The 25,011-nt window shown below is 38.8% G+C and overlaps 2 protein-coding genes across 6 annotated transcripts in view; one reads left to right on the forward strand and one right to left on the reverse strand.

Annotated features, from left to right (window-relative positions):
- The window catches only part of LOC117426245 (carboxy-terminal domain RNA polymerase II polypeptide A small phosphatase 1-like), a 34,757-nt gene extending 24,050 nt beyond the window's left edge, over window positions 1-10,707 (forward strand). Inside the window, exons 5-7 of the mRNA XM_034043652.3 lie at window positions 1,837-1,929; window positions 2,899-3,084; window positions 5,195-10,707. Of these exons, the coding sequence (XP_033899543.1) occupies window positions 1,837-1,929; window positions 2,899-3,084; window positions 5,195-5,323 (408 nt within the window). The 3' untranslated portion in view covers window positions 5,324-10,707. The remainder of the gene's footprint in view (window positions 1-1,836; window positions 1,930-2,898; window positions 3,085-5,194) is intronic.
- LOC117426810 (obscurin-like protein 1) overlaps window positions 10,619-25,011 on the reverse strand; it is a 62,961-nt gene continuing 48,568 nt past the window's right edge. For 4 of the 5 annotated variants that reach the window (XM_034044869.3, XM_034044868.3, XM_059033481.1 and 1 more), the window contains 8 exons: window positions 22,167-22,433; window positions 21,859-21,971; window positions 21,153-21,306; window positions 19,820-19,981; window positions 18,613-18,717; window positions 16,026-16,292; window positions 14,757-15,026; window positions 10,619-12,344 (listed from right to left, as the gene is read on the reverse strand). In XM_034044869.3, the coding sequence (XP_033900760.3) occupies window positions 12,340-12,344; window positions 14,757-15,026; window positions 16,026-16,292; window positions 18,613-18,717; window positions 19,820-19,981; window positions 21,153-21,306; window positions 21,859-21,971; window positions 22,167-22,433 (1,343 nt within the window). In that variant the 3' untranslated portion in view covers window positions 10,619-12,339. The other variant, XM_059033479.1, reaches the window with a different exon arrangement.

Raw genomic sequence — 25,011 nt, forward strand, 5'->3', positions numbered from 1 at the left:
CTCATTGCTCTACCAGCACAACTCAAACACCCTGTGACATTCAGTCCTGGGCCTCTTCCAGGGAGACTGCCAGTTGTTCCGAATTCTTCCAATATGTTTGTTGGTTTTGTAATGTGGACTGATGTCCACTGGGAGCTAAGCTGTGACCACAATGGCAGAGTATTTATTTATTTTTTTTCCTTACCTGATTTGAACTCCAGAGGCCTCCAGAGGTGAATGCCATGAGAAATAATAAATTGGCCTGACACAACTTGGCTCCTGCAGACTCTGGCTAAGTACCTGGATGTTGCTAAATGGCCAATACTGCTGTACTACTTACTGTGATTTCTTTAAATAGTTTAACTGTTAAACAGCCTAAAGTAGCAAATGCTTTAGCATTGATAAACTGTCTACTACTAAGCACTGACTTCTGGCTTTACTGCTACAGAAGTAGCAGAAATGGCAGTGGTCAGTACCTTTTTATAAGGTGGTAACAGTAATAGATCTTCATTACCACTTCTCGTAAAAGAACATCGTACCACAAGAAAAAAAAAATGCTGGACTTTATCGAAGGCGACTTACAGAGACTAGGGTGTGCGAACTATGCATCAGCTGCAGAGCCACTTACAACTACGTCTCACCCGAAAGACGGAGCACAAGGAGGTTAAGTGACTTGCTCAGGGTCACACAATGAGTCAGTGGCTGAGGTGGGATTTGAACCGGGGACCTCCTGGTTACAAGCCCATTTCTTTAACCACTGGACCACACAGCCTCCTTGGACATGGACTATACAATGAGCTACAGGTGGGCAACACTGCCCTACAAACTGCTCTTGTCATCTGTGTATGGAAACCACCATCATTATTTCCCATGCAACTCAAGAGGACCCATTGGCGTTTCAGGCTGGTGCCTGTTTCAAGTAATCCAGGATAGGCTGGTCCTATCCAGCAAAGCCTATTCTGGACGACTTGGTACAGGAACCAGGCCGATAACTACAGGCTCAGCTGGGTGGAGGAAATGTGCTTGATATCTTTATATTCAGTGAGTGTCTTTCAGTTTCAGTAATGTTCAGATTGTATCCCTCTATACCGTTTTATGTGCTGTTGTATACCATTGTCCCTCAAACAAAAATAAACTTGTCATTATCATATCCTTCTTAATCTATAATAGTTATTGAAGAATCGATATATTTATAGTAGTCATTTGCAAAATATGTGTTGAGACAGATTAATAAGAGGAGAACAGCTGGAGATGAGGCACTTCTTTTCCATTTTCCCCCCATACTTTGCATGCCAAATATCTTAGTATCTGAAAGGATTAATGTCCTATCATGCAGACCTTTTTAATGACAAAAGTGCATTGATACTCCAAATATGACCAATTTATAGGACCAGATTTTCTTTCTTACCCATTTGCTCTGCATTGGTAATAAATAGATCATATTTGGGGTGTGACTGATTTAAGCAAGAACTTTCAATGACGGGTATGTCCTGAGGATTAATGACTGTCCTTGAAGAGTTAGTGACTTTAAGATGAAGTCTGCAGGCTGGTAACCCCAGCTGATTGTTAATTCCCTTGTCACTGTCCTGTGAGACGTTATTGTTTCTATTATCTTATAAAAAAAATACATTTAAAAGTATTTTACCTATGTTTTGTGGTTGTTTGGTATTTTTTAAACACCACTATAAGGATAGCATTAGAATGTAATTCTTGGGTTAGTCCACTCTGTGTCTCTTTATACCTCACTGTTATCATGTCCATGCTTATCTGGGCCACGCTAGACATTCTCCTTGCATCAACATAGTTCTGCTCTGTCTATTTATTTATTTATTAATTGATTCATTTTTTCAAACGCAGGTGTACGTATTAAAGCGCCCCCATGTGGATGAATTTTTACAGCGCATGGGTGAACTCTTCGAGTGTGTGCTGTTCACTGCCAGTTTAGCCAAGGTAAGTGAGTTTAGTGCAACAAAAAGTACACTGATAAAATGTTCTTCCCCAAATATTTCTTACTTTATATACTTTAAATATTACTACAGTATAAGAAACTTCATACGTTTTCTATTACATTTTATGTTAGGGTGTGGTGTTAAATTAATAGCTTCTTGATTAGTTGAGCTATTGAGTCCTACATTTCTGGGACCAACTGTCCAGCTGCAGATACTGATTTTACGTGTTATGGTATGGGTGGTTGGGGAACAAAATGCACACAATTCCACAGTTGTAATGTTCCTCCTATCATAGTTCATCCATAACCATAACTACCACTCAACAGTACTACATTTACAAATACTAACACACTTCAACAACAAACGCTATTACTAGTATTTTGAAATGCTGTCCAGTCGAAATGTTTGTAATTGAAATCAAGTTCCTTTTAGTATTGCATATCATAGTTGTAACAATGTGATCCCCAAAACACTGAAAACACCTACCCACTTACCAGCATCCAAACACCCCTTTCAGTTCTTGATTTAATTTAATAAATTCCAGAATAAGACTATGCAAGTATCTTTCAGCTGTCATACGTTACAATAAATATACAATGGAGTCAAATATAAATATGAGATGAACATTTCAAATAAACCTAGTCCCTGTGCTGTGTGCAAGTGCAGTACTTTGATATTGTAGTTTTTGTTCCTGTAATCCTTGTTATTTCCCCTTGCTCTCTACAGTATGCAGACCCGGTCTCTGATTTGCTGGATAAGCCTCATTTTCTCCCCTTGCTCTCTACAGTATGCAGATCCTGTATCTGATTTGCTGGATAAGCCTCATTTTCTCCCCTTGCTCTCTACAGTATGCAGATCCTGTATCTGATTTGCTGGATAAGCCTCATTTTCTCCCCTTGCTCTCTACAGTATGCAGATCCTGTATCTGATTTGCTGGATAAGCCTCATTCTCTCCCCTTGCTCTCTACAGTATGCAGATCCGGTTTCTGATTTGCTGGATAAGTGGGGTGCATTCCGTAGCCGGTTGTTCCGGGAGTCGTGTGTGTTCCACCGTGGCAACTACGTCAAGGACTTGAGCCGTCTGGGGCGTGATCTCAAGAAGAGCATCATCATCGACAACTCCCCAGCCTCCTACATCTTCCACCCAGACAACGCTGTGCGTAACTTTTTCTTTATTCCTTCTCTCTCTATCTCTCCTTCTCTCTCTCCTCCCTGGCTTTCCCTACACCATCAAGGCTGTATATACCCAGTGACATTATAAAGTAGCTTGGGTGAACCCCAATTGGCTGAACAAGATTCCAAGCAGTGCCTTTTTAGACAACAGCACACTGGTTGGATCTCTTTAGCCTCATCACTAATTTATATATTTATTTATTTTTAACCCCGGTCAGTTAAGTCTTTTAGAATGGGAGATTTTATAATACTTCAGGGTTACTGGTGTTGAGAACTTACTGCACAGCTTGGTGGCTTGTGTCTAATTGCTTAATTTAATGTACGCTACATACAATTATTTACTGAGTTTAGCACTTGATATTTAGTAACGACATTTTGCACATGTTCTTGAAAGCATTAAATCTGGAGAAGTATGGAGGAGTCTGTCTGGTATCTCACATTGTTACATATGTAAACTGTTTATCTAATTGTGATGATACCTTATAAGTAGTGTTCAGCATTTTTGTTTTTTATAGTCATAGTTTATTTTACATATATTAAAATAGAGATAAAATCAGTAAAAAAGTTTTTAACTGAACCATCTGTAAAAATCGAGGGGAAGAAAAGCTGGTTTCTTATTAAATGTCATGTGTGATGAAGCAGAAGTCACATTTTCCCAAGTTAGCTGGTATTTTGCGAACGTTTGGGCAATCGCTGTGCTGACGGAAATAGTATCTACAGAAGGTATGAACATGACATCAGCCCAAAACAAGCCAGGTTTATTTGACTTAAAATCATAAAAAGAAATAAAAAGTCACAGAACTGGGCGGTGCAAGCCATTGGGAGACGCATCACAAATCACACTGGACATTTTCATGAATGCGTTCCATAAGTTTACCAACTAAAGCATCACCATCTTCAGTCAATTGTAGTTGCTTTATTAACATCTGGGCATTACAAATGAACAATGTCAGGTACAGCAGTGTGTCTAAAACACCACAGTATGGTACTGCACTATACTATACAAAGAAAATCAGTGACAATTACTGCAAAAAAAGTGCTAAAAACAAAGCATTGTAATAAGTCATATGGCAATTTACAAAACAGAATTTTGAAAACAGTTCTTGCCATACTTTCAGCCTGTGTTTTTTTGCACTGTAGTGCATGGTAACCTGAGACAGAAGTGGAGTTTAAAAAATTGCGCACATAAACTAGCTTCGGAGGTCAGAAAAATATCTTGTTTCAGCTTTCTAACGGCACAATAGTTATGTTAATTTCTTGCTTTCTTGTTTTATTGAACATGGTTAAATTGGGCAGTTAGTTTTTACGTGACAGGAAACTCAATTCTGAAACTCACCAGCTTTTTTTTATTTTTTATTTTATCTGGATCTTAATCCATTCTGTTCTGCTAAGAGCTGAATTTACTGTTTTAGACCCATAACCAAATGTGCATTGATCAGTTTCCATCTGTTCCATTCAGTTAGTAGCAGCATGTGTGAATGACACATGCCAGAGGTCCATCAGTTAATAGGCGGTATTGTATGTTATAGGATCAGATATGATCGTCTCTACTGTACTATAGAACAAGTTATTGAAAGTTTCAGAATCTGGGGAACGGAGGGGATGTGTCATCCTTTACAAACCTGTTTGAAACACACTTTTGAGTGACTGGACTGTTGCTTATCTGAATATCTATACAAATGCATACATAAAATATATTGAATACTACTGAATTAAAAGATATTCAGTAGTATTAAAAAGAAAACTTCATCTTTTAGTGAGGAATGTTTACCAGTGTCTTTTACATGGCTTACAGTAACTGTCATGGTGGACAGTACACAGCAGATTGAGACTGATGTTGATTGTGAGCTTGATAACAGGTGCTTCTGTGCAGTAATGCAAAAATTATTGATCTTTCACAGGTAAGACACTCAAAAGTGATGATTACATTTTTTTAATAAAACTAATAAGAAATGAATCAGAATTTGCCTCCATCAGTGTAGACAAGTATATAGGCCTTTCATGTGATCTATATCTATAAAAACTTTCCTGCAACATGTATACTGTTCCTATAAAAAAAAACTACATTCCTGCAATTTCCTTGTTCCCTGTAGGTGCCTGTAGTTTCCTGGTTTGATGACATGTCCGACACAGAGCTGCTCGATCTCATCCCTTTCTTTGAAAGACTGAGTAAAGTGGATGACGTCTACACAGTACTCAAACAGCAGCGGACTATAAGTTAGCAGAACGGCAGGGCTGTCTGGATGGGGAGGGACTGGTGGGCACGGGCTCCACCCCTTCTTCTTCTAACCAAGAAGTCAGAACTACCCTTTTCTTCATGACCTACCCAGAATTCCATTCACAGGAAAATGTGGCGGAAAAGCTGAGCGGATGCAAGTTTGGAAAGTGTGGGGGGTGGAGCTGTGATGCACTTCAGGAAAAAAAAAGATGTATAGAACATTTTTAACACTTGAATATGTGTTATTCACTATTTTCAGTGTTTTATTATTTTAAGAGATGAGGGTTGGGGGGTGGTCCTGTCGTACTTTTAAAGGAAAAATATACTGTAAGAAACGTGACCAAATCTTCGCAATCAATTTAAAAAAAAAAAAATATATATATATATATATATATATATACACACACAACCTGTGTCGCAAATTTTGATATCACCTGACTTTTAAAATGGTTTAAAAAATTCAGTTTTGAATATCCTTTTCATTGCCCGTCAGTTGATTCTGCTGCTAAATGAGCATATTTATTGAGATCATACAGAATAAAATAAATTAGCTCAGCATGTATTCTGCATTGGTTTTGATGCAAATAACCATACTTGGTGATGGAGCTATTACTTAGATTGTTACTTTAACACATATTTTTGGAGACTGCAGGCCTGGAGTGGACTAAAAAGTAAAATAATTGGGAGTCTATTCATGTCCTTTTGTAACATATTTTATAAAACACCTATTTGGCTTAACAACTTTTGGTTTTCAGTTTTGTTTGAATTGCTCAAGTCCACTGATCTGATTTTTTTTTTCATGAAATGTCTTTAAAATATAAAGTACTGATGAGTATAAATCTTGTGCAAGGAGCTGTGGTGTAGTTGCCCCTGCAATGTGCCTCAGGCTTGCCCTGGAGGGTGGGGAGGTCATTCAGGAACCATGACTGTCCGACCTTCAGCCTGTATGTGAAACTGGTGACAGAGGAGCCAGTATGTGCCAATGTGGGCTATGTTTAGGCTTGTTACTGTTCGATTTTAAAAAATGTTGCCAAATCGACGATTAATATCGACGTTTATTTTAGAAAGAATTTACTGGGGTTTTTTTTCAATCTTTATTTTTCAATTCAAGCAGAGAATGGATGATATCGACCTTTATGCTTTAAAAAAACCCAGACTTTTTATGCCATTGAAAAACTTCTTATTTAGCGAAACCCCTTTATCATATTCAACATGCAACTAAACCATGGTTACCAACATTCTAATTGAAATAACATTTGGTCACAGCTGAGCTATACATTTAAAATGGTCTCAAACCGTAGTAAACGCAGCATATAAAAGTGTATTACACAGACCGTTATAGCATAAATTTACAAGTAAAAATAATATGCACAGAACAAAACATTAGATAGTCGAACAGAACTAACTTGCACTTATTATTCGGAGTCTGAGCTCCCCCCTCTCCTGCTTCAGCACAGCCGGACTCAGAGTCACTGGAAGGCAAGGCAGACGGTTTGTCCTGCCGCGGAGACTTCAGCCGTCGGCCAGGGTATTGTGCACTATATTCATTAAGTGTTTTCTCTTGCGCCCCATTTTCAAATCAAACTAGTAACTGTCACCGTATACCTAAAGCACAAGCTTACGTACACCTTAACCCTCTAATTTCAAAGTAGTCGCTTTGAATGACAGGCGTTGTATCTGGCAAATGAGAGCATTCTAGCACTTCAGTCAGCTTCAGCTTCAGTCAACGAGATCTGTCAAAACAGGGTGAAATGACAGTATAACTACAGTACTGATGGACCACTGAGATGACTGACTGCGACCCCCCGCCATTCAGAGCGGAACAGAAATGGGACAGACAGCAACTATAAAAACTACACAAACTAGAGAGGATTGATCATTTCTTAATGATTATTTTTGGTAAGAAAATAAAAAATAGCAAATGGTTTTACCGACATTTATCTTACATAAATTTATTTCTATCATATTTTTCAGGAATTTGATAGTTAACAAGCTTTACCCATTAATATCGGAAAGTAGCAAGCCTAGTTATGTTATGTGATGTGGACATTTATTTTTCTACACATGGCAGCAAAAAGCATCACTCATGGTCCAATTTAGTTTTGTGTTTGTTTGTGTGTGTCTGGGGTTTCTTTTGCTTGATGTTAAAATACAACAAATGGCTTTTGTTTGTTTTCTGTTTTTGTGAGATCTCAATATTTTGGTCCCAGTGTGCCGCCAGACAGAACCGAGAACTAATCAGAGGGCTAAAAGTGTGAGTTGCGTGAAAATGGCATTTTACTATATTGCATGTTAAACCAGCACTGCTGTACAATATTGAGGTCCTTATCTCGGGATCCCTTGTGTATCTTCATTTGTAAAGTTAAGTAATAACGAGAAGACTGTGTTCTTTATAGAGTTTAAATAATTATTGTCTGCTGTATATTGTCCCACTCCTGTTTCTCTCTTCGGGACCACTAATATTGTATTTTTATTTTATTTATTTTATTTTTTGTTATAACCAGGTCTTAATAAATATCTTTAATTGGTTAAGAAGACTTACAAAGTTTAAAGGTGACACACGCAGAACCAACCAAACGTTTTATTTGATACTATACATTTATTGTAGCTATGGGAACTATGCTCAAAATAATTACAAGGCATAGAGAGGAATAAATAAATAAAAACAACTAAATATGTGTTCTTTCATAGAATATATTCAATATGTTGGTATTTTTTTTCACTGCTGTATTAATGTTTCTAGTAAACTAAAACAAAGGGCTGTGTGTGTGTGTGTGTGTGTGTGTGTATATATCAATCAATCACATAATTACTGTATACTGTTTTAGGTTTCATTTTGTAGCATTTTGAGGTTTGGCTCTCCTCAGTTATGGTCTTTTCACATCAAGCACGTAGCATCAGAGCGTCATTGGCGTCAGGTTGCTTTTACAGCAAAAGTGTCAATCAATCTGAAGCGCTGTCACTAAACATAAAATTTCCTTAAAGTAGATAATTAAGTTTTTCGAACCTTCAGCATTAAGTACTGTAACATAAATACTATCTCAGGATCACTAAAGTTCTGTGTCTCTTGCAGAAAAAAGTAGTATACATTACACATGTCATTAGTCTGCCGTTGTGGTGCTATCATTGCCACACTCTTTACCATACGTCATGACTGTGGAACGTTCAGTGCCTTCCCATTTGACACATGCACGGACATACACTCACAACAATGACTGCATTCTTTAGAATTATTTATAAAATTGTTTGAACACTTCCTACCTGTTGATACATACAGCACTTGCTAATTTATTGAAACAAAAAAACAGGATAGCACCCTTTATAAAATAATTATTAAATAATGCTTGCACTTGATTACTTGCAACTTTTTTGCACAATACCGTGTACCCTGGTGTATCCTTCTAACATGTATTCCCCGTTCCACCCCAAGTAATCTGTTAAAAATAAATGCAAATGTTCTCCAAAACTTAACATTGCTGAACGAAATACTTTAAACTGCCATTAAACATCTTTCATTTCCTGCAAAGTGTAGATAAATGAGAGGTTCATCTGTTTCTTGTCTTTGTTCAGTCTTCTATGTTCCTAAAATTATTATTATTATTATTATTATTATTATTATTATTATTATTATTATTATTATTATTATTATTTATAATAGTAGCAGTCCTGTAGCCTACTCGGAAACAACCATTCACAATTACAAAAATACAGTAGCCTATATACCGTTTTATTTTGAACACACTAATAAAAACAATTATTTACTATGTTGATGTATATGTTTCATACGCTCGCAGATAAATAGGAACACAGTCTATTTTAGACACTGTTTTACACTGTGACTGGTGTGAAAGCCTCTAAGATGTACAGTAATCTTTAAAAAAAAAATGGTTACACTGACGCTTTGAGTCGCGCTTGGTGTGAAAGAACCTTTACTCTTGTCTTGACAATTGTTTCCATGGAAACATTTGTCATCAGCAGAAATGTTACCAAGCAGAACAAAATACTGAAAGAAAGCAAATACCACAGAAATACAAACATCACAGTTAAAGAATGACTAAAATGACATTTTCATTCTGCTTACTCTTTTAAAATCTGCAAATGTAATAGACACAGCTCAATACTGGGATCTTGGCCTGCAAACTTGGCACAATGGAACACTCCCTAACCAAACTACTGTGTGATACACTTGACAAAAGACAAGACAAATTATCAGTATTAACAAACACATAGCTTGTTTTATTGATTACCATTAATTTAAAATCAGTATTCTTTGTTTTCCTCATGGCACTAATATAGGCCTACTGTAGATTTTAGCATGTCTACATTATTCACCGAGTGTAACAGTCAGTGAAAGTGCCAATGAAAAGCAAGAAAGCACACGCCCAAATCGCCTCCTAAAGTTGGCACAAATTTCACATTGTATGAGAATTGGTATGGTACACTGTAATTTGAGGAAAATGATTATATTGAAAGTAATCATATATGCAGAGAATGTACCTAACATGACAGTCTTGTGCCATATGCAGGTTTTCTAGGGAATATGTTTTACATACCCTTGTATTTCCCTAAAAATCTTTTTTTGCTCAGTATTTATAAATGTTATGTTCTCAAGTAAAACAGCATTCCAATGTGAAAATGTCTCCTATCTTTACCCATATAGACCCTGTGGTACCCATTTGTGTACATTTTTCAATCAGTGAACCCTGTCATAACACGCAAAACAGGTATCAGTTGTGTTATAAGTACCGCCCTAGACAGGATCTTTAATCGGCTTCCCCTATGGACTCGGCACAAGGTGCGATTGCCTGGATGTGTACGAGTTTCTGGCCTACCTGTCAAATAATCTAACTTGTATTTTTCAGTCAGCGAGTAAGTGTTTTCAAATTTAAAACAGGAATATTTTTCAAAAAATGATTGCATTGCCTCCCAAAGTCTTGGGCATTACAGGGTTTAATAAAAGGCAAATACATATGATAAAAAGCATAAGCTGGTAAAAACAATGAATTAAAGTGTATGGCTGTTTTTAATGTTCTGTAACAAATGTTTATGGATTTCAGTAATCCATCTTTGGGTCTCAGTAGTTTGGTTTAGTAGCTTCCTATTGCACTTAATTACCCATGTGAAAACAGGCATGCCCTTTCTGTGAAACTGGATTAATAAATAATGGGCCCTTAAAATATAAACACAAGACAAAATTGGCATTAATATTTGGAATACACTATATTCTTGATCTGGGAACACTGAGTTTAAATTAGAACACAGTTATAACCTTGTTGTGAACTTTATTTTATTTTATTAATATTATTATTATTATTATTATTATTATTAATAATAAATGTATTTTACTGTATTGAACATGAACTCTCATAAATATCATACAGCCTTGAATTTTGTCTAAATGCCTCTGTTATTTTGTTTAGAAGCAATGTGCAAAAAAGAAACCGATTACATTTGCAACAAAACTGTGAGTAAAACACACTGAATAGCAACTTCAAGCATATTGCCCAGCTCTGTCATGTATTTCAAAGTAATGTCAGTAGTTTTGTTTATCAACCTGTGTTATTTTAAAAGAAGGCTGTCCTAGTCTTCCACTCATTTAATTTAGTACATTCCTATGTTTGGTATCGTTTTAATTTTGTGAAAGACCAGAAGCTGTTTACAAGAACAGTTGTACAAATCTGTATTTAAAAGCTGTTAAGTGGCACAGTGCCTTTGGTGGCCTCCTTAATTCAGGTTTCACTGTATTCTGATTTTATGCACACGAGTTGGAATAACAGAGGGCAGTTTTTTCGTATGTGGCTGCTTTATTTAGAGAATCCAGCTCCTGCTAACAAAAAAGAGCTATCTAACACCTAGACTGGAGGGTGGAGGAAGTGAGGAACAGTAGACAGAGGTCAAAGGGCAAGGGGTTGAAAAGGCTATTACAAGAAGTCAATGTAACAAACCAGAACCCACACCAATAGGAACTAAGAAATACTGTCCTATGTTTTTCCTAGATAATAAATTACAAACATATCAATGAGAAACCAGTGTTGTTAATAATAGCTACAGTATGGTCAGTAAAGCATGAACAAAATATTAAGTGTTAATAATAGAAATTAATCGTGTATGAGAATTCAAACTAAGCAGAATGTTCCGCACACATTCACGATAAACCTTAACATGTAATTCATCACAAACTACTGTGCTGCCCCTTTAAGTAGCAGTGCTTCATAACTCAGAACCATTTGCTGTATAAGGCAACATGACTATGGCTCCCATTTGCCCCATAATGCCACTGCACTAGCAGAACTGCCCACGCTCCTGGTATTTGTACACTACAGTACAGTATTGAAAGTGTAAGAAAAAATTTTTTGGTAGTGCATTAAGAGTTTTGGATAAGTTCCCTTTTGTGAAAGCAACTAGGAGCAATTGCCTGTTAGTCAAGGAGTGAAAACCGAATTGGAGCTCCAGGAGTAGTACGATATTTGTTAAACAAAAAATGATTTCTTCATTTTAGTCGGCAGTTATGTATAGTAGCAATGCCTTGACAGTCACGTTGCAATGTTATTAATTTCAAAGCGTTCTTGGTATTTCATTCTGTAAAATTACCTCTCTAAAGTTATGACAATGGCTATTTGTCACAACCCATGAGGGCCTGTTATCTTCAAAAATATCAATGTAGTTTTGTTTTGAAGAAAAGCCCTCCTTAGAAAACCTTTTTTCTCCCCACAGAAGATGTACAAATGGATTTTTACCAAGTTTTTGTGCTACTTGCATTCCAAACTTGTGCCACAACCTTTATTGTACTGGCATCACATACCTCTCTCTCCCTCACCTTTACAATGTGTGTGAAACACAAGGCGATAATCATCAAAAACACATAGACTCATAAATTAGAGCAAACCTTGACACCCCCTCCCCAAAACAAAAAATATTTAAATAAGTTAAAAAATACATTCTAGTAGTAATCATGAGAAGCTCCAGGTTTTCTGTATTTTCTTGTCATTTCTTTTCCTTCTCTAGTCCATTTAGGGACAATCAACCTGTTTGAAAGAAGAAAAGATAGATATTAATATATAAATATATATATATTTAAGCATTAATATATATATATATATATATACAGTGCCTTGCGAAAGTATTCGGCCCCCTTGAACTTTGCGACCTTTTGCCACATTTCAGGCTTCAAACATAAAGATATGAAACTGTAATTTTTTATGAAGAATCAACAACAAGTGGGACACAATCATGAAGTGGAACGAAATTTATTGGATATTTCAAACTTTTTTAACAAATAAAAAACTGAAAAATTGGGTGTGCAAAATTATTCAGCCCCCTTAAGTTAATACTTTGTAGCGCCACCTTTTGCTGCGATTACAGCTGTAAGTCGCTTGGGGTATGTCTCTATCAGTTTTGCACATCGAGAGACTGAAATTTTTGCCCATTCCTCCTTGCAAAACAGCTCGAGCTCAGTGAGGTTGGATGGAGAGCATTTGTGAACAGCAGTTTTCAGTTCTTTCCACAGATTCTCGATTGGATTCAGGTCTGGACTTTGACTTGGCCATTCTAACACCTGGATATGTTTATTTGTGAACCATTCCATTGTAGATTTTGCTTTATGTTTTGGATCATTGTCTTGTTGGAAGACAAATCTCCGTCCCAGTCTCAGGTCTTTTGCAGACTCCATCAGGTTTTCTTCCAGAATGGTCCTGTATTTGGCTCCATCCATCTTCCCATCAATTTTAACCATCTTCCCTGTCCCTGCTGAAGAAAAGCAGGCCCAAACCATGATGCTGCCACCACCATGTTTGACAGTGGGGATGGTGTGTTCAGGGTGATGAGCTGTGTTGCTTTTACGCCAAACATAACGTTTTGCATTGTTGCCAAAAAGTTCGATTTTGGTTTCATCTGACCAGAGCACCTTCTTCCACATGTTTGGTGTGTCTCCCAGGTGGCTTGTGGCAAACTGTAAACAACACTTTTTATGGATATCTTTAAGAAATGGCTTTCTTCTTGCCACTCTTCCATAAAGGCCAGATTTGTGCAGTATACGACTGATTGTTGTCCTATGGACAGAGTCTCCCACCTCAGCTGTAGATCTCTGCAGTTCATCCAGAGTGATCATGGGCCTCTTGGCTGCATCTCTGATCAGTCTTCTCCTTGTATGAGCTGAAAGTTTAGAGGGACGGCCAAGTCTTGGTAGATTTGCAGTGGCCTGATACTCCTTCCATTTCAATATTATCGCTTGCACAGTGCTCCTTGGGATGTTTAAAGCTTGGGAAATCTTTTTGTATCCAAATCCGGCTTTAAACTTCTCCACAACAGTATCTCGGACCTGCCTGGTGTGTTCCTTGTTCTTCATGATGCTCTCTGCGCTTTAAACGGACCTCTGAGACTATCACAGTGCAGGTGCATTTATACGGAGACTTGATTACACACAGGTGGATTCTATTTATCATCATTAGTCATTTAGGTCAACATTGGATCATTCAGAGATCCTCACTGAACTTCTGGAGAGAGTTTGCTGCACTGAAAGTAAAGGGGCTGAATAATTTTGCACGCCCAATTTTTCAGTTTTTTATTTGTTAAAAAAGTTTGAAATATCCAATAAATTTCGTTCCACTTCATGATTGTGTCCCACTTGTTGTTGATTCTTCACAAAAAATTACAGTTTCATATCTTTATGTTTGAAGCCTGAAATGTGGCAAAAGGTCGCAAAGTTCAAGGGGGCCGAATACTTTCGCAAGGCACTGTATAAGCACTTTCTTGTTTCAGTGAATCAAAAGTTCAGTGATGTATTTCAATTTTGTCATGCAGACTCCACAGATAGAGGCTACCAACAAAGGTTCCCAGCGCCAAATGTAGTTGCATGATGGTTTTGTCTGAGCTAAACTTTTACTAGGCCTGAGTGATTTGAACTTCCAGCACTGAAAAAACGAGTTCTAAACCACTACCACCCTCAAAATACTGTAGTATACTGTGAACATAAAAACGGGATAGCTAATGATACCTACATTACAAAGAAAGTAGACCCCACAGAAATCTGTAGCAAAATCTACTTTCTGCACTATTCTGCAGTAATTGTTTTGCAATATCATTTTTGTATTTCAGTATAAATAGCAAGAAAATGTAATATGCTTGTAAGAAGTGGTTCAATTCATCCCCGTCTTTTTTGCAGTGATGTTGAATCTCGATTTATTTGTCGAGGTTGCAAACCTCTCTATTGCTGAGGCAAAATCCCGACACCCCGCTCACATTCACCCATACTCTAGTGCTGCTTTGTGAGTATATGGTATTTGTGAGCACACATTTTCAATGATTGCTGTTTTCTGCAGTAATGATCATTTCTGTAAATGAAAAGCGATTTCTATTTTCTGCAATTGCAGTATCGTGTATTTCTGGAGAGACTAAATTTGAATTCATGTGATTTTACAGAGCTTAACAGGTCTGCTTACACTTGATACTGAGCCTCGCGCTTGACCGGGCTTTTCCAGTAGTGAATTTGACGATTCCAACCATTTCAGACGAGGTCTCCTTCAGGATGAGCCTGTGCACTGTGCCGGCACTCTCCATTCGAACCCCATTCCCGTTCTGCAGGGGCTGCCCGTTCAGACTCCACTGGGGTGGCTTGACAATGGGCACGGAGATCTCGCACTCAAAGCGGGCTTCTTCCGGGGCCTTCACTTCCACATCCTCCAGCTGTCGCACCACCAGGATAGCCTGCTCTGTGAGAGAGAGATAGAGACAGAGTGAACAACTAGACACTGGTATTACTGTTCACATTCAACAAGGCAAACAGCATCCATATTAATCAGTTAATGCAACTGATAGTTCTCAGCTCCAGGGCCCGTTATGACCAGGGGTGGTTGTATCTTGCAGTCTCTCTTCGTGCCTCTGTCAAGTGGAATTTCCTCCATGTCGTGTAGCCGACTCTTGTGGATGATCTGTTAAGGCTTTTAATAACAAATTAATTAAATGCAAAAACTAAATGCAGACCTTAATTAAACCACATATGTCTTTTTATTGTTTTACAAATCTATTCATATTTTTAAGCATCCCTATGAGGGGAGCTTGTATATGTCACTACATACTGCTAATATCTCGTAAACCAGTCCTGCTGGTTCATATTTTCAGTGCGACATACCCCTTAGTCATGTTACCAGGGATACCCCCATAGTTTTGTATATAGTTAACAATAAATGAGTACTGTAATTTAATATATAGATTTGCCACTACACCTGTCAGCCAAGTTTCATTGCTGTGCAGTTATTTATTTCCCCACTGTAACACTGAGCAGGGGTGCACTCTAGACCCACAGACTTCTGTACACACTGTCATGAGTTGTTGTATCTTAAAAAATATATTGAGGAATATATTTTGAGAAATTGCCTAGATGAAATGGTCAAAATAATGTATCTGCCCATAACACATTTACCATATTGTGTACTTTCTGAAAATGTAAATCACATATTTAGCTCATTTGCTACATGCCACGGTAACCTACTTTGTAGGGGTAGAATGACTACTAATTTGACTAATAGTTACCCCAACTGCAACTTCTCTCCATCTGAAGCTGCCTACTTCACAGTTGTGTAACCTGTTTTGTGAGGTCCACTCTCCTTTTGCTACTTGATTAGTTCACTATTCACTTCTACCTCTATTACTTTGTGATATTTGAACCACACTGTATAATACATGGGATTGAAACCTATGTGATGACTCACCTTCCACTAACAGGCGCGCAGAGGACTCATGCTCCCCAACCTGGACACTGTAAGTCCCCTCATCCATGGCAGTGACATGCTGGATGACCAATTTGCGGTAGCAGCCCTCGCTGCAGATCTCGTAGTGGTCTGAGGGCAGGATGAGGGTCTCTCCTTGGTACCAGCGCACACTGCATCGTGGGTTTGACACGGTGCACTCCAGGATCACACGGTGCTTCTCCAGGGCGGTCTTATCACGCAGGGGCTTCACGATCTGCACTGGGAGCTCTGAAAAGACAGAGGGAAGTGTGCTGTCTGTTGTCAGAGACGGTAAGTACATCCAAACTGAACCAGGTTGGTGGGAACATAAACCTGGACTGTGTTGTATGTTTAGGTAGCTTAAGTGTACATATATAAAGTCACAGTTGCGTGGTATGAAGGGTGAGTCATATATTTAGGGGAGCACAGGTTTGCGCCATGAAAAAGTGGATCGTCGATGGAGATTCCACAGGGAGCTTTCAATCGGTAGTGGGGCTCTCTTGTGTTAGCTTGGCAAAATCAGCTTGGACTCTTTCTTCTCACAACACAGTCCTGTCTCTCTCCTCCCGTTCCTCTCTAAAACCCTCGAGTGAGAGGTACATCGCCAGCTCTCTGCTTTCTTGTCAACACAATCTGCTCGACTCCTTCCAATCTGGTTTTCGGCCGGCACACTCCACTGAAACTGCTTTTCTCTCCGTCACTAACTCTCGACTCTCTGCCCGTGCCGCCTCCCTCTTCTCAGGCCTTTGGCACAGTCGACCACTCTATTCTCCTGTCCTCCCTCACTGACCTGGGACTCTCCAGCACTGCTCTTGCCTGGTTCTCCTCCTACCTCGCTGATCGCACGTACCGGGTGTCCTGGCGTGGCTTACCCTCTGCCTTTTGCTCTCTTTCTACAGGTGTCCCCCAAGGCTCAGTCCTGGGACCCCTCCTGTTTTTTCTCTCTACACCCGCTCCCTGGGTCCCCTCATCTCCTCTCATGGCTTCTCGTATCATTTATATGCTGATGATGTCCAGATCTTCCTCTCCTTTCCCCCCTCTGATTCTAACATTTCGTCCCGTACCTCTACCTGCCTCTCAGCCATCTCCTTCTGGATGCACTCGCATCATCTTAAACTCAACCTCTCCAAATCAGACCTCCTTTTCTTCCCCCCTCTTCCTCCCCCACCACTTATCTCTCTATCTCTATTCCTCTTGAATCCGCCACCCTCTCTCCCTCCTCATCCACCAAGAACCTCTGAGTCACCCTCGACCCCTTCCTTTCCTACTCTCACCACATCTCTGGCATGTAATTTGTTCCTCAGCGACATACACAGAATTCACCCCTTCCTCACCGACTACTCCATGCAGCACCTAGTTCAGGCCCTGGTACTGTCCCACCTTGACTACTACAAATCCCTCCTGGCCGGCCTCCCTGCCTCCCTACCTTCCGCCGATTCCTCAAGACACACCTGTTCAGGTAGCATCTGTAAACCCCACAACTCTTGACTATACTGGACTATGTGGCACCCAATTGTACCAGTACTTGCATCAGCTTGTACTTGCACTGAACTGCTCCATACCTTGCCACATTCTATTACTCCTCTTAATTATAACTATGTCCTGTATCTTGTATTTGACTTTACTCTTATAGGTATCTGCATTGACGTTTTTTGTAATTGCTCTTATTTGAATTCACTCTCATCCATTTATCGTACTTACTATGTACTCTTACTGGACGTTACTCGTTTAACCAAATCTTTTTACTATAAGTTAACTGTTCTTAGTCGAACCCGCTCTTACATGTAACTATTTACTGTATTCTTTAGTTTGTTCTTATCTGAATTTGCTACTGATTTTATTGTACTTTATAACTGCTTATCTGTAATATGATACTCTGTAATGTGATGTGATAGTCTGTAATGTGATATTTTGTACTGTGATATTTTGTAACAATTATAAGTCACCCTGGATAAGGGCATCTGCTAAGAAATACATAAATAATAATAATAATAATAATAATAATAATAATAATAATAATAATAATAATAATAATAGCACTACAGCAGACTTTACTGGTCAGACAGCTTAGGGACAGCAAGAGTGTATTGGAAGCTAGCGTGAAGGTCTTGTCACATAATTGAACCATGTTGAGACCATATACCATGTGCCAAAATCCTCAAGTATTTCTAATGTGAAAATGAAAGGCCTTATATTTGCCAGACCTAATACTGCAAGTCTAATGAGCTTTGGTTGGGTGCAAACCAGCAAAAGAGCCAGGTTCATGATCTGCTATTGTGGCTATAGTGCTTTTAACCTCAACTCACCAACTGATCAGAATCAACAATGCTTATTACACTCTTCACCCTGTAACCTCTGACACACAGCAGCTAATCTATGAGATTGAAATCACAGAACCAGGGCGGAGGCTGGGCACGGGCAGGCAACCATCCACACTGCAGCCACTGCTGCTTAAACACTATGCAAAAGAGATATGTCTTCTGAGATGTCAGAATCTAAAACTGCAGTGCATCACACAACACTGCCGGTACACAAGCTTTACAATGACTTAAAAAAAAGACACATTTACCTTCCACTTCCAGGTTGGCTGTGGATTCTGCTTGTTTAGCAACAAATGTAATCTTCCCAGAATCCTCTGCCTTCACATTGCAAATCAGGAGGAAGTGCTTATTCCCTGGAGGTGAGAAGAGGAAGGATAATTAAGTGAGTGCACATATAATGTAAGTACCATTGACTTGATTCCTATTTAAACTATCTTTAATTGTCCGTTTTGTTGAGTTGCAGTTAATACAAAATGCAGAAGTCAGAACGGTTCCAAATATTAAATCTCCACTTCATATTTCTCAAGTCACATTGGTTTTAGCTCATATTGTACATTTCATACCGATAATGCACATTATAAAAAATCATGTGTGTCCACAATTGAATACCCAGCTTCACAGATTGCTAGTAAGGTGTGTTGCATTGATGTTGCATTGTATCAATCTGTACTCTTTAATTGCTGAATTAAAGTAGTGGATGCCATACCAGCTTCTAGTATACAGCACCCTATATGTTGTCATTCATAAAGATTTACAGTACACACCCATATATCAATTTCCCTAGCCAAGGAACAGGCAGTATAAGTAATATTATTATTATTATTATTTTTAGTTTATTTAGCAGACGCCTTTATCCAAGGCGACTTACAGAGACTAGGGTGTGTGAACTATGCATCAGCTGCAGAGTCACTTACAACTATGTCTCACCCGAAAGACAGAGCACAAGGAGGTTAAGTGACTTGCTTAGGGTCACATAATGAGCCAGTGGCTGAGGTGGGATTTGAACCAGGGACCTCCTGTTTACAAGCCCTTTTCTTTAACCACTGGACCACACAGCCTCATAGCTAATATCCTCCTTAGCTGCACTTGAGGCAGTTCAAGGGCAGTGGGTTGGGGGTACATAGACATACTACAAGTATGTGAGTGTCCCCATGGGTGTTAAAAGGTTATTTTGGGAAGTAGGGTGAGGTTAAAGTCTGTGGCACAGAGGACAGGATAAAGGGGGTGCCCCTTGGTTAGCAGGGGTGGAGTGAGACAGGACCTTGCCAGTTGTTGGTGTGTGTTTGCTGTGGTCAGCTGTAGCAGACACAGGTTTAGTACGCAGGATTTTACACTAAACAAAAGTTATATTCAAATTATACTAAAAACAGAAATGTGGTCCTGACGTTTATTCCTGGACACCTGCTTCGCTTCAATATTTTGACACAGTACAACAATATAAATATAGAAACTCACCTTCCTGACGAATTCTGACATTGCTGGTGGGCCTGATTTTCTCCCCGTTTCTCAGCCACTCACCCTTCACATCCTCCACTGACACCTCGCACATAAATACAGCGTTCTTGTCTTCCTGGATATTAGCATCCTGCAGTCCTTGCACTATCTCCACATCCCGCTCTGAAAACAAGGGCCTCGCTGTTAGTGTGGGTACCGACCACAAGGAAACGTTTTAATGGGGGCTATGGGGTACAAAGACCCCACAATGTGGAGTGTGGAGTAGTGGTTAGGGCTCTGGACTCTTGACCGGAGGGTCGTGGGTTCAATCCCCGGTGGACACTGCTGCTGTACCCTTGAGCAAGGTACTTTACCTAGATTGCTCCAGTACAAACCCAACTGTATAAATGGGTAATTGTATGTAAAAATAATGTGATATCTTGTAACCATTGTAAGTCGCCCTGGATAAGGGCGTCTGCTAAGAAATAAATAATAATAATAATAATAATAAAGTTTTGAACCTCACTGTAAATTTGGTTAAATGTGACCCATCCCCCAAAAAACGTGTACATTTTTCTAAAAGATTTGTCAATTTTAATGCATGCTCTATAATGCCTTGTTAATATAGATTTCACACAATCTTTTTTTAGTGCCTAATTTCACCTCCAACTTTAAGTATAAACCTCAAGAAGCTAAATCAGGTAGACATGCTTTCAAGCGGTCAGGGATTTCCTACAAAGCACTGGTATATAGAGATATTTCCAATACAGAAAGTAATTTAGATATTATCGTTAAGACTATTATGCACATTTTCTTTTTTATTGGTGACTCATTTTCGCATTAGAAGTGACTCATTTTCACATTAGAAGTATTTGATAATCTTCAGAGTACATATATAAATATAGCCTTTAGGATGTTGTTATAGAGGCTTGTTTGAGCTGCTTTGTTACACTATGCTTAGGAAAGCAGGTAATCTTGAATATGTTACAAATTAGGCAGCTGTACTTAGGGACTACTTATGCAAGTCTACCATAATGGCTATAACTACTGCACTTGACTAATGAAAAAAAATGCTGTTGAAATGAAGTCCCTTTTCAGAACAGCAGGTGGCACTCTTATATCAACGACAGTATGTGCAAATCATTCTTGTACCTGTTCTATCGAAAGCCTTGAACTTGAAATCTGTCCTTTTTTCTGTATACTAAAAAAACATGAGTGAAAAAACACATGTGATAGACTACAGTTGTTGCCCCAGGGCCTGAAGTTGACATATACTAAAATGTTTATTAAATATTGTCCAGTATATTATATATGTTGATGCATTTTTCAATACAATTATTTGGTGTTCTCATACCATAGACATCCAAGACAGCGGTCACTTTGCTGTCCACAGCGTCGCAGGTGTAAGTCCCTGAATCTGCGATCCCGCACTTCGTTATCTGAAGAAACCGCTTCCTCCCCATTGAGTAGATGCGATAGTTCTTCCCTGGTTTCAGCTCCTCTCCGTTCTATAGGCAGATGTAAGACAAAACTTCCTCTATTGCTGTTTCTCCTTTTATCATTATTTAGTAGGCATATTAACTAATGTTATCAATCATGGCATTGCTTCTGAAAAGACTCCTCAATTAATTCCTAAAGTGAGTTTTAGAGATGACCACTAGGAGCATGCAACTGTTATTATAGCCTGATCATCCTTTTCTTTATTACATCACTTCAGAATCAGCTTTTAATCATTTTAGAAGCACTCAGTTGAAAAACTTTTTTTGTTTGTTTTTGCTGGAATTGTATGTAAGATGTAATGGTGTAAGAGGAAACAACAACAGAGAATGTTAGAGCATGCACCTAATAGGATATTAAACATGTAAGAAATTAAATATAAGGAACATTTTGGTGATAAGGTATACCTTTAAATACCAATACTTATTATTATTATTATTATTATTATTATTATTATTATTATTATTATTATTATTATTAATATGTTAAAACTTTTGGGTTAAAGCTTTGTGATATTCACAAATTTAAAAATGATTCCTCAATAAAAGAAAAAAATCAACTACCTTTAACCACTTAACATCTGCATTTTGTCTGGACAGCTCACACTCAAGCGATGCTCCAGAGCTTTCGGGTATCCGGAGATCCTCCAGAGCTCTCAGGAACATCACTGGGGGTTCTGAAACACAGAAGCACTGTAGGTTTCAGAACATTCTCTCTTTTTGAAAACTGCAACATGATTAAAAAGTACTTAACAAAACATGCCTTCAAACAGCCCTTCGTGTTTTATAAATACAGGCCCATAGTCTCTAAAGAGTAACAGGTAACAAAATGTATGTGGGTGAACACTATTGAAGGAGAATCCCTGCAGTACCTTTCACAGTGAGTCTTGCTGATGTTCTCACACTCTCTGCACTGAAGGTGACGGTGCCGCTGTCCTCCAGTGTGAGGTTGTACAGGGTGAGTGCGTGCACTCTCCCATGGGTGCTGACTCGCCAGTTATTGTTGGGTTTGATGCGGATCCCGTCCTTCTGCCACACCCCCTCCACATCTACGTGCGAGACCTCCACCTCAAACGAGGCCGTCTCCCGCTCTAACGTTTCTGTATCCGTCAGGCCTTTCTTGATTGAGATTTTCCTGGCTGAGGAGTAATAATAGGGATTGAGATTATAATATTAGGATGTCAAATGTATCTCCTCATATGAACGTGTGTGTGTATGAGAGACGTGCAAATATAACAGCCCATAGTAGTCGCAAGGGGAATTTTATATGATGATTGGCTGGCAGAAACTACAACAAGAATGCATAAATGGCTGTTATGGCTCAAGTCCCAGAAATTATTTGATTGTGATTTTTTTTTAATATAAATTTAGTCGTTGCCAATTCTTTTTTATTATTTTCTCCATTTGGAAATGGCCAATTATTGTTAGGCTCAGCTAACCGCTACCACCCCTGCGCTGACTCAGGAGGGCGAAGACGAACACAAGCTGTCCTCCGAAGCGTGTGCCGTCAACCGACCGCTTTTTTTCACACTGCGGACTCACCATGCAGCCACCCAAGAGCTACAGCGTCTGAGGACAACGCAGCTCTCGGGCAGCTTACAGGCAAGCCCGCAGACGCCCGGCCAGACTACAGGGGTTGCAGGTGCGCGGTGAGCGGTGAGCCGAGGACACCCTGGCCGACCTAACCCTCCCCTCGGGCGGTGCTCGGCCAATTGAGCGCCGCCCCCTGGAAGCTCCCATCCTCGGTCGGCAAAGGAATAGCCTGGACTCGAACTCACGACGTCCAGACTATAGTGCACATCCTGCACTCCACATGGAGCGCCTTTACTGGATGCGCCACTCGGGAGTCCCTTGATAAGGTTTTTTACCCTATGGCTGTTACGTCAGCCGAAAGCTGACTGTATGCACATAACTGTGCACATAATATTGTTCTTGTCTACAGCAGTATTGCCTGCGTATGAACAATACAATATAACAACTTATCTTGTTTCTCCATCCTTAGCAGTTTCAGATTGCAGGTGACAGATAAGCTTTTTTGTCCCCTAAAGCAATTTTAAAGGCAAATTGCCTGGTCAGGTGTCAAGCAAAACTACTATAGCAAAGCTGCAGAAATTCAATGAATGATTCTATGAAGGGTATAATGTGATAGGATAAACAAATATTTAGACTTTTACAAAAAAACTTCCCCTTACAAAAATGAAAAGTTTGCTGAATTTCTGCAGTGAATGTGTGTCACGCTTACACCAAACTAAATCATTCACCAGAATTGTTTGCCAGAAATTGCCATAACATCTCATTTGCATGTGAAAAGCAATATTCATCACACGTTTGCAGCAAACATGCCATAACAGTTGGCCAGAAGGTATATATTTTGATAAGGGCTGTGTATTCAATTTGAATATTACTTATGAATACCAGAATATATAACTGATTTGTCTAAGTACATTCCAGAACTCTTATATATATATATATATATATATATATATATATATATATATACATACAATCTCAATCTCATTCCTCAATACAGTTGTAAACTAAAACTGTAGCTGTACTAGAATATTAAGCTTGTAAGAAATGAACTGTTATGAAAATATAGATGATATAAAATATCCTAAGATTTCACCCCAATGCCTTCCAAAGCATTCCAGACCCTGTACTACTTTTCACAGTTTTTTTGCATGGAGCTATTGTCAGTTTACCACCCATACCCTCTATAGTATTGCTTATTTTATAAACTCTTCTTAGAAAGAAGCCATTATTTAGGTTTACACTACATTGTCCAGGAATTTATGAGTAACAGGTGGGGTTTCCTTAGCAACTGATGCAAACCTCTCCAGAGTGTCAGTGGAATGGTAGTCAAAGGAAAGTCTGACCCTTTGCCTTTTATTGGCACCTCAGGGGAATCCGCATCATTTTTCATTGCATCTAAATGTAGCTCTATAAAATCCTAGGTGGTGTCATCAAGGATTGAAAACAAGACAGACTTCTACCACTGGGAATACATGTCTACACGGGAATTAACCATACTTCATAGGGTGCTATTCTAATATATATACACTGCTGTGCAAAAGTCTTACACCATTCCACTCTCTGATTTAGTACATAAGTACCTTTCGGAAGAAAACACATTTGATATCAGATGGTGTGACGGGGTACACCCTGCCCCTGGGTTTATTTGCATTATTTTTGTATTATTATTGTTATTGTTTAATGTATTTGTATTGGTATTTTTATAGTTAAATGTAGTTTGGCAGGGACGATGTTTGCCTCTTGTCTCTGCCAAATACATCCCGTGAAAATGCGCGGTCAGCAGCTACTAATTTATTGACGAATTGGCTGTCGACCACGCTCTTTAGAAAAACCTGTGCGGAATGTGGTTGAGGGATAAATGAGGTAATTGACAACCAGTTAATCCCTCGACCACTATATATATATATATATATATATATATATATATATATATATATATATATATATATATATATATATATATATACCAGCAGTTTTGGCTGACAGGAGAGAGGGTTGTTCGGAGAAGGAGAGACCGTGCTGGAGTTGCACCAACACGTTACTTGTTTTATTTGGGTATATTTATTTTGGCCATCGTGCCGTTTTGTTTTGTACAAGTATTTTGTTTGTTTGATTGATTTATTTTGTTTAATAAAGAAAGAGCACATTTCACCCCGCAGTGCTTGTGGTATTTCCTGGTCTGAT

This window comes from Acipenser ruthenus, chromosome 11, assembly GCF_902713425.1.
Source record: "Acipenser ruthenus chromosome 11, fAciRut3.2 maternal haplotype, whole genome shotgun sequence".
Classification (NCBI taxonomy): domain Eukaryota; kingdom Metazoa; phylum Chordata; class Actinopteri; order Acipenseriformes; family Acipenseridae; genus Acipenser; species Acipenser ruthenus.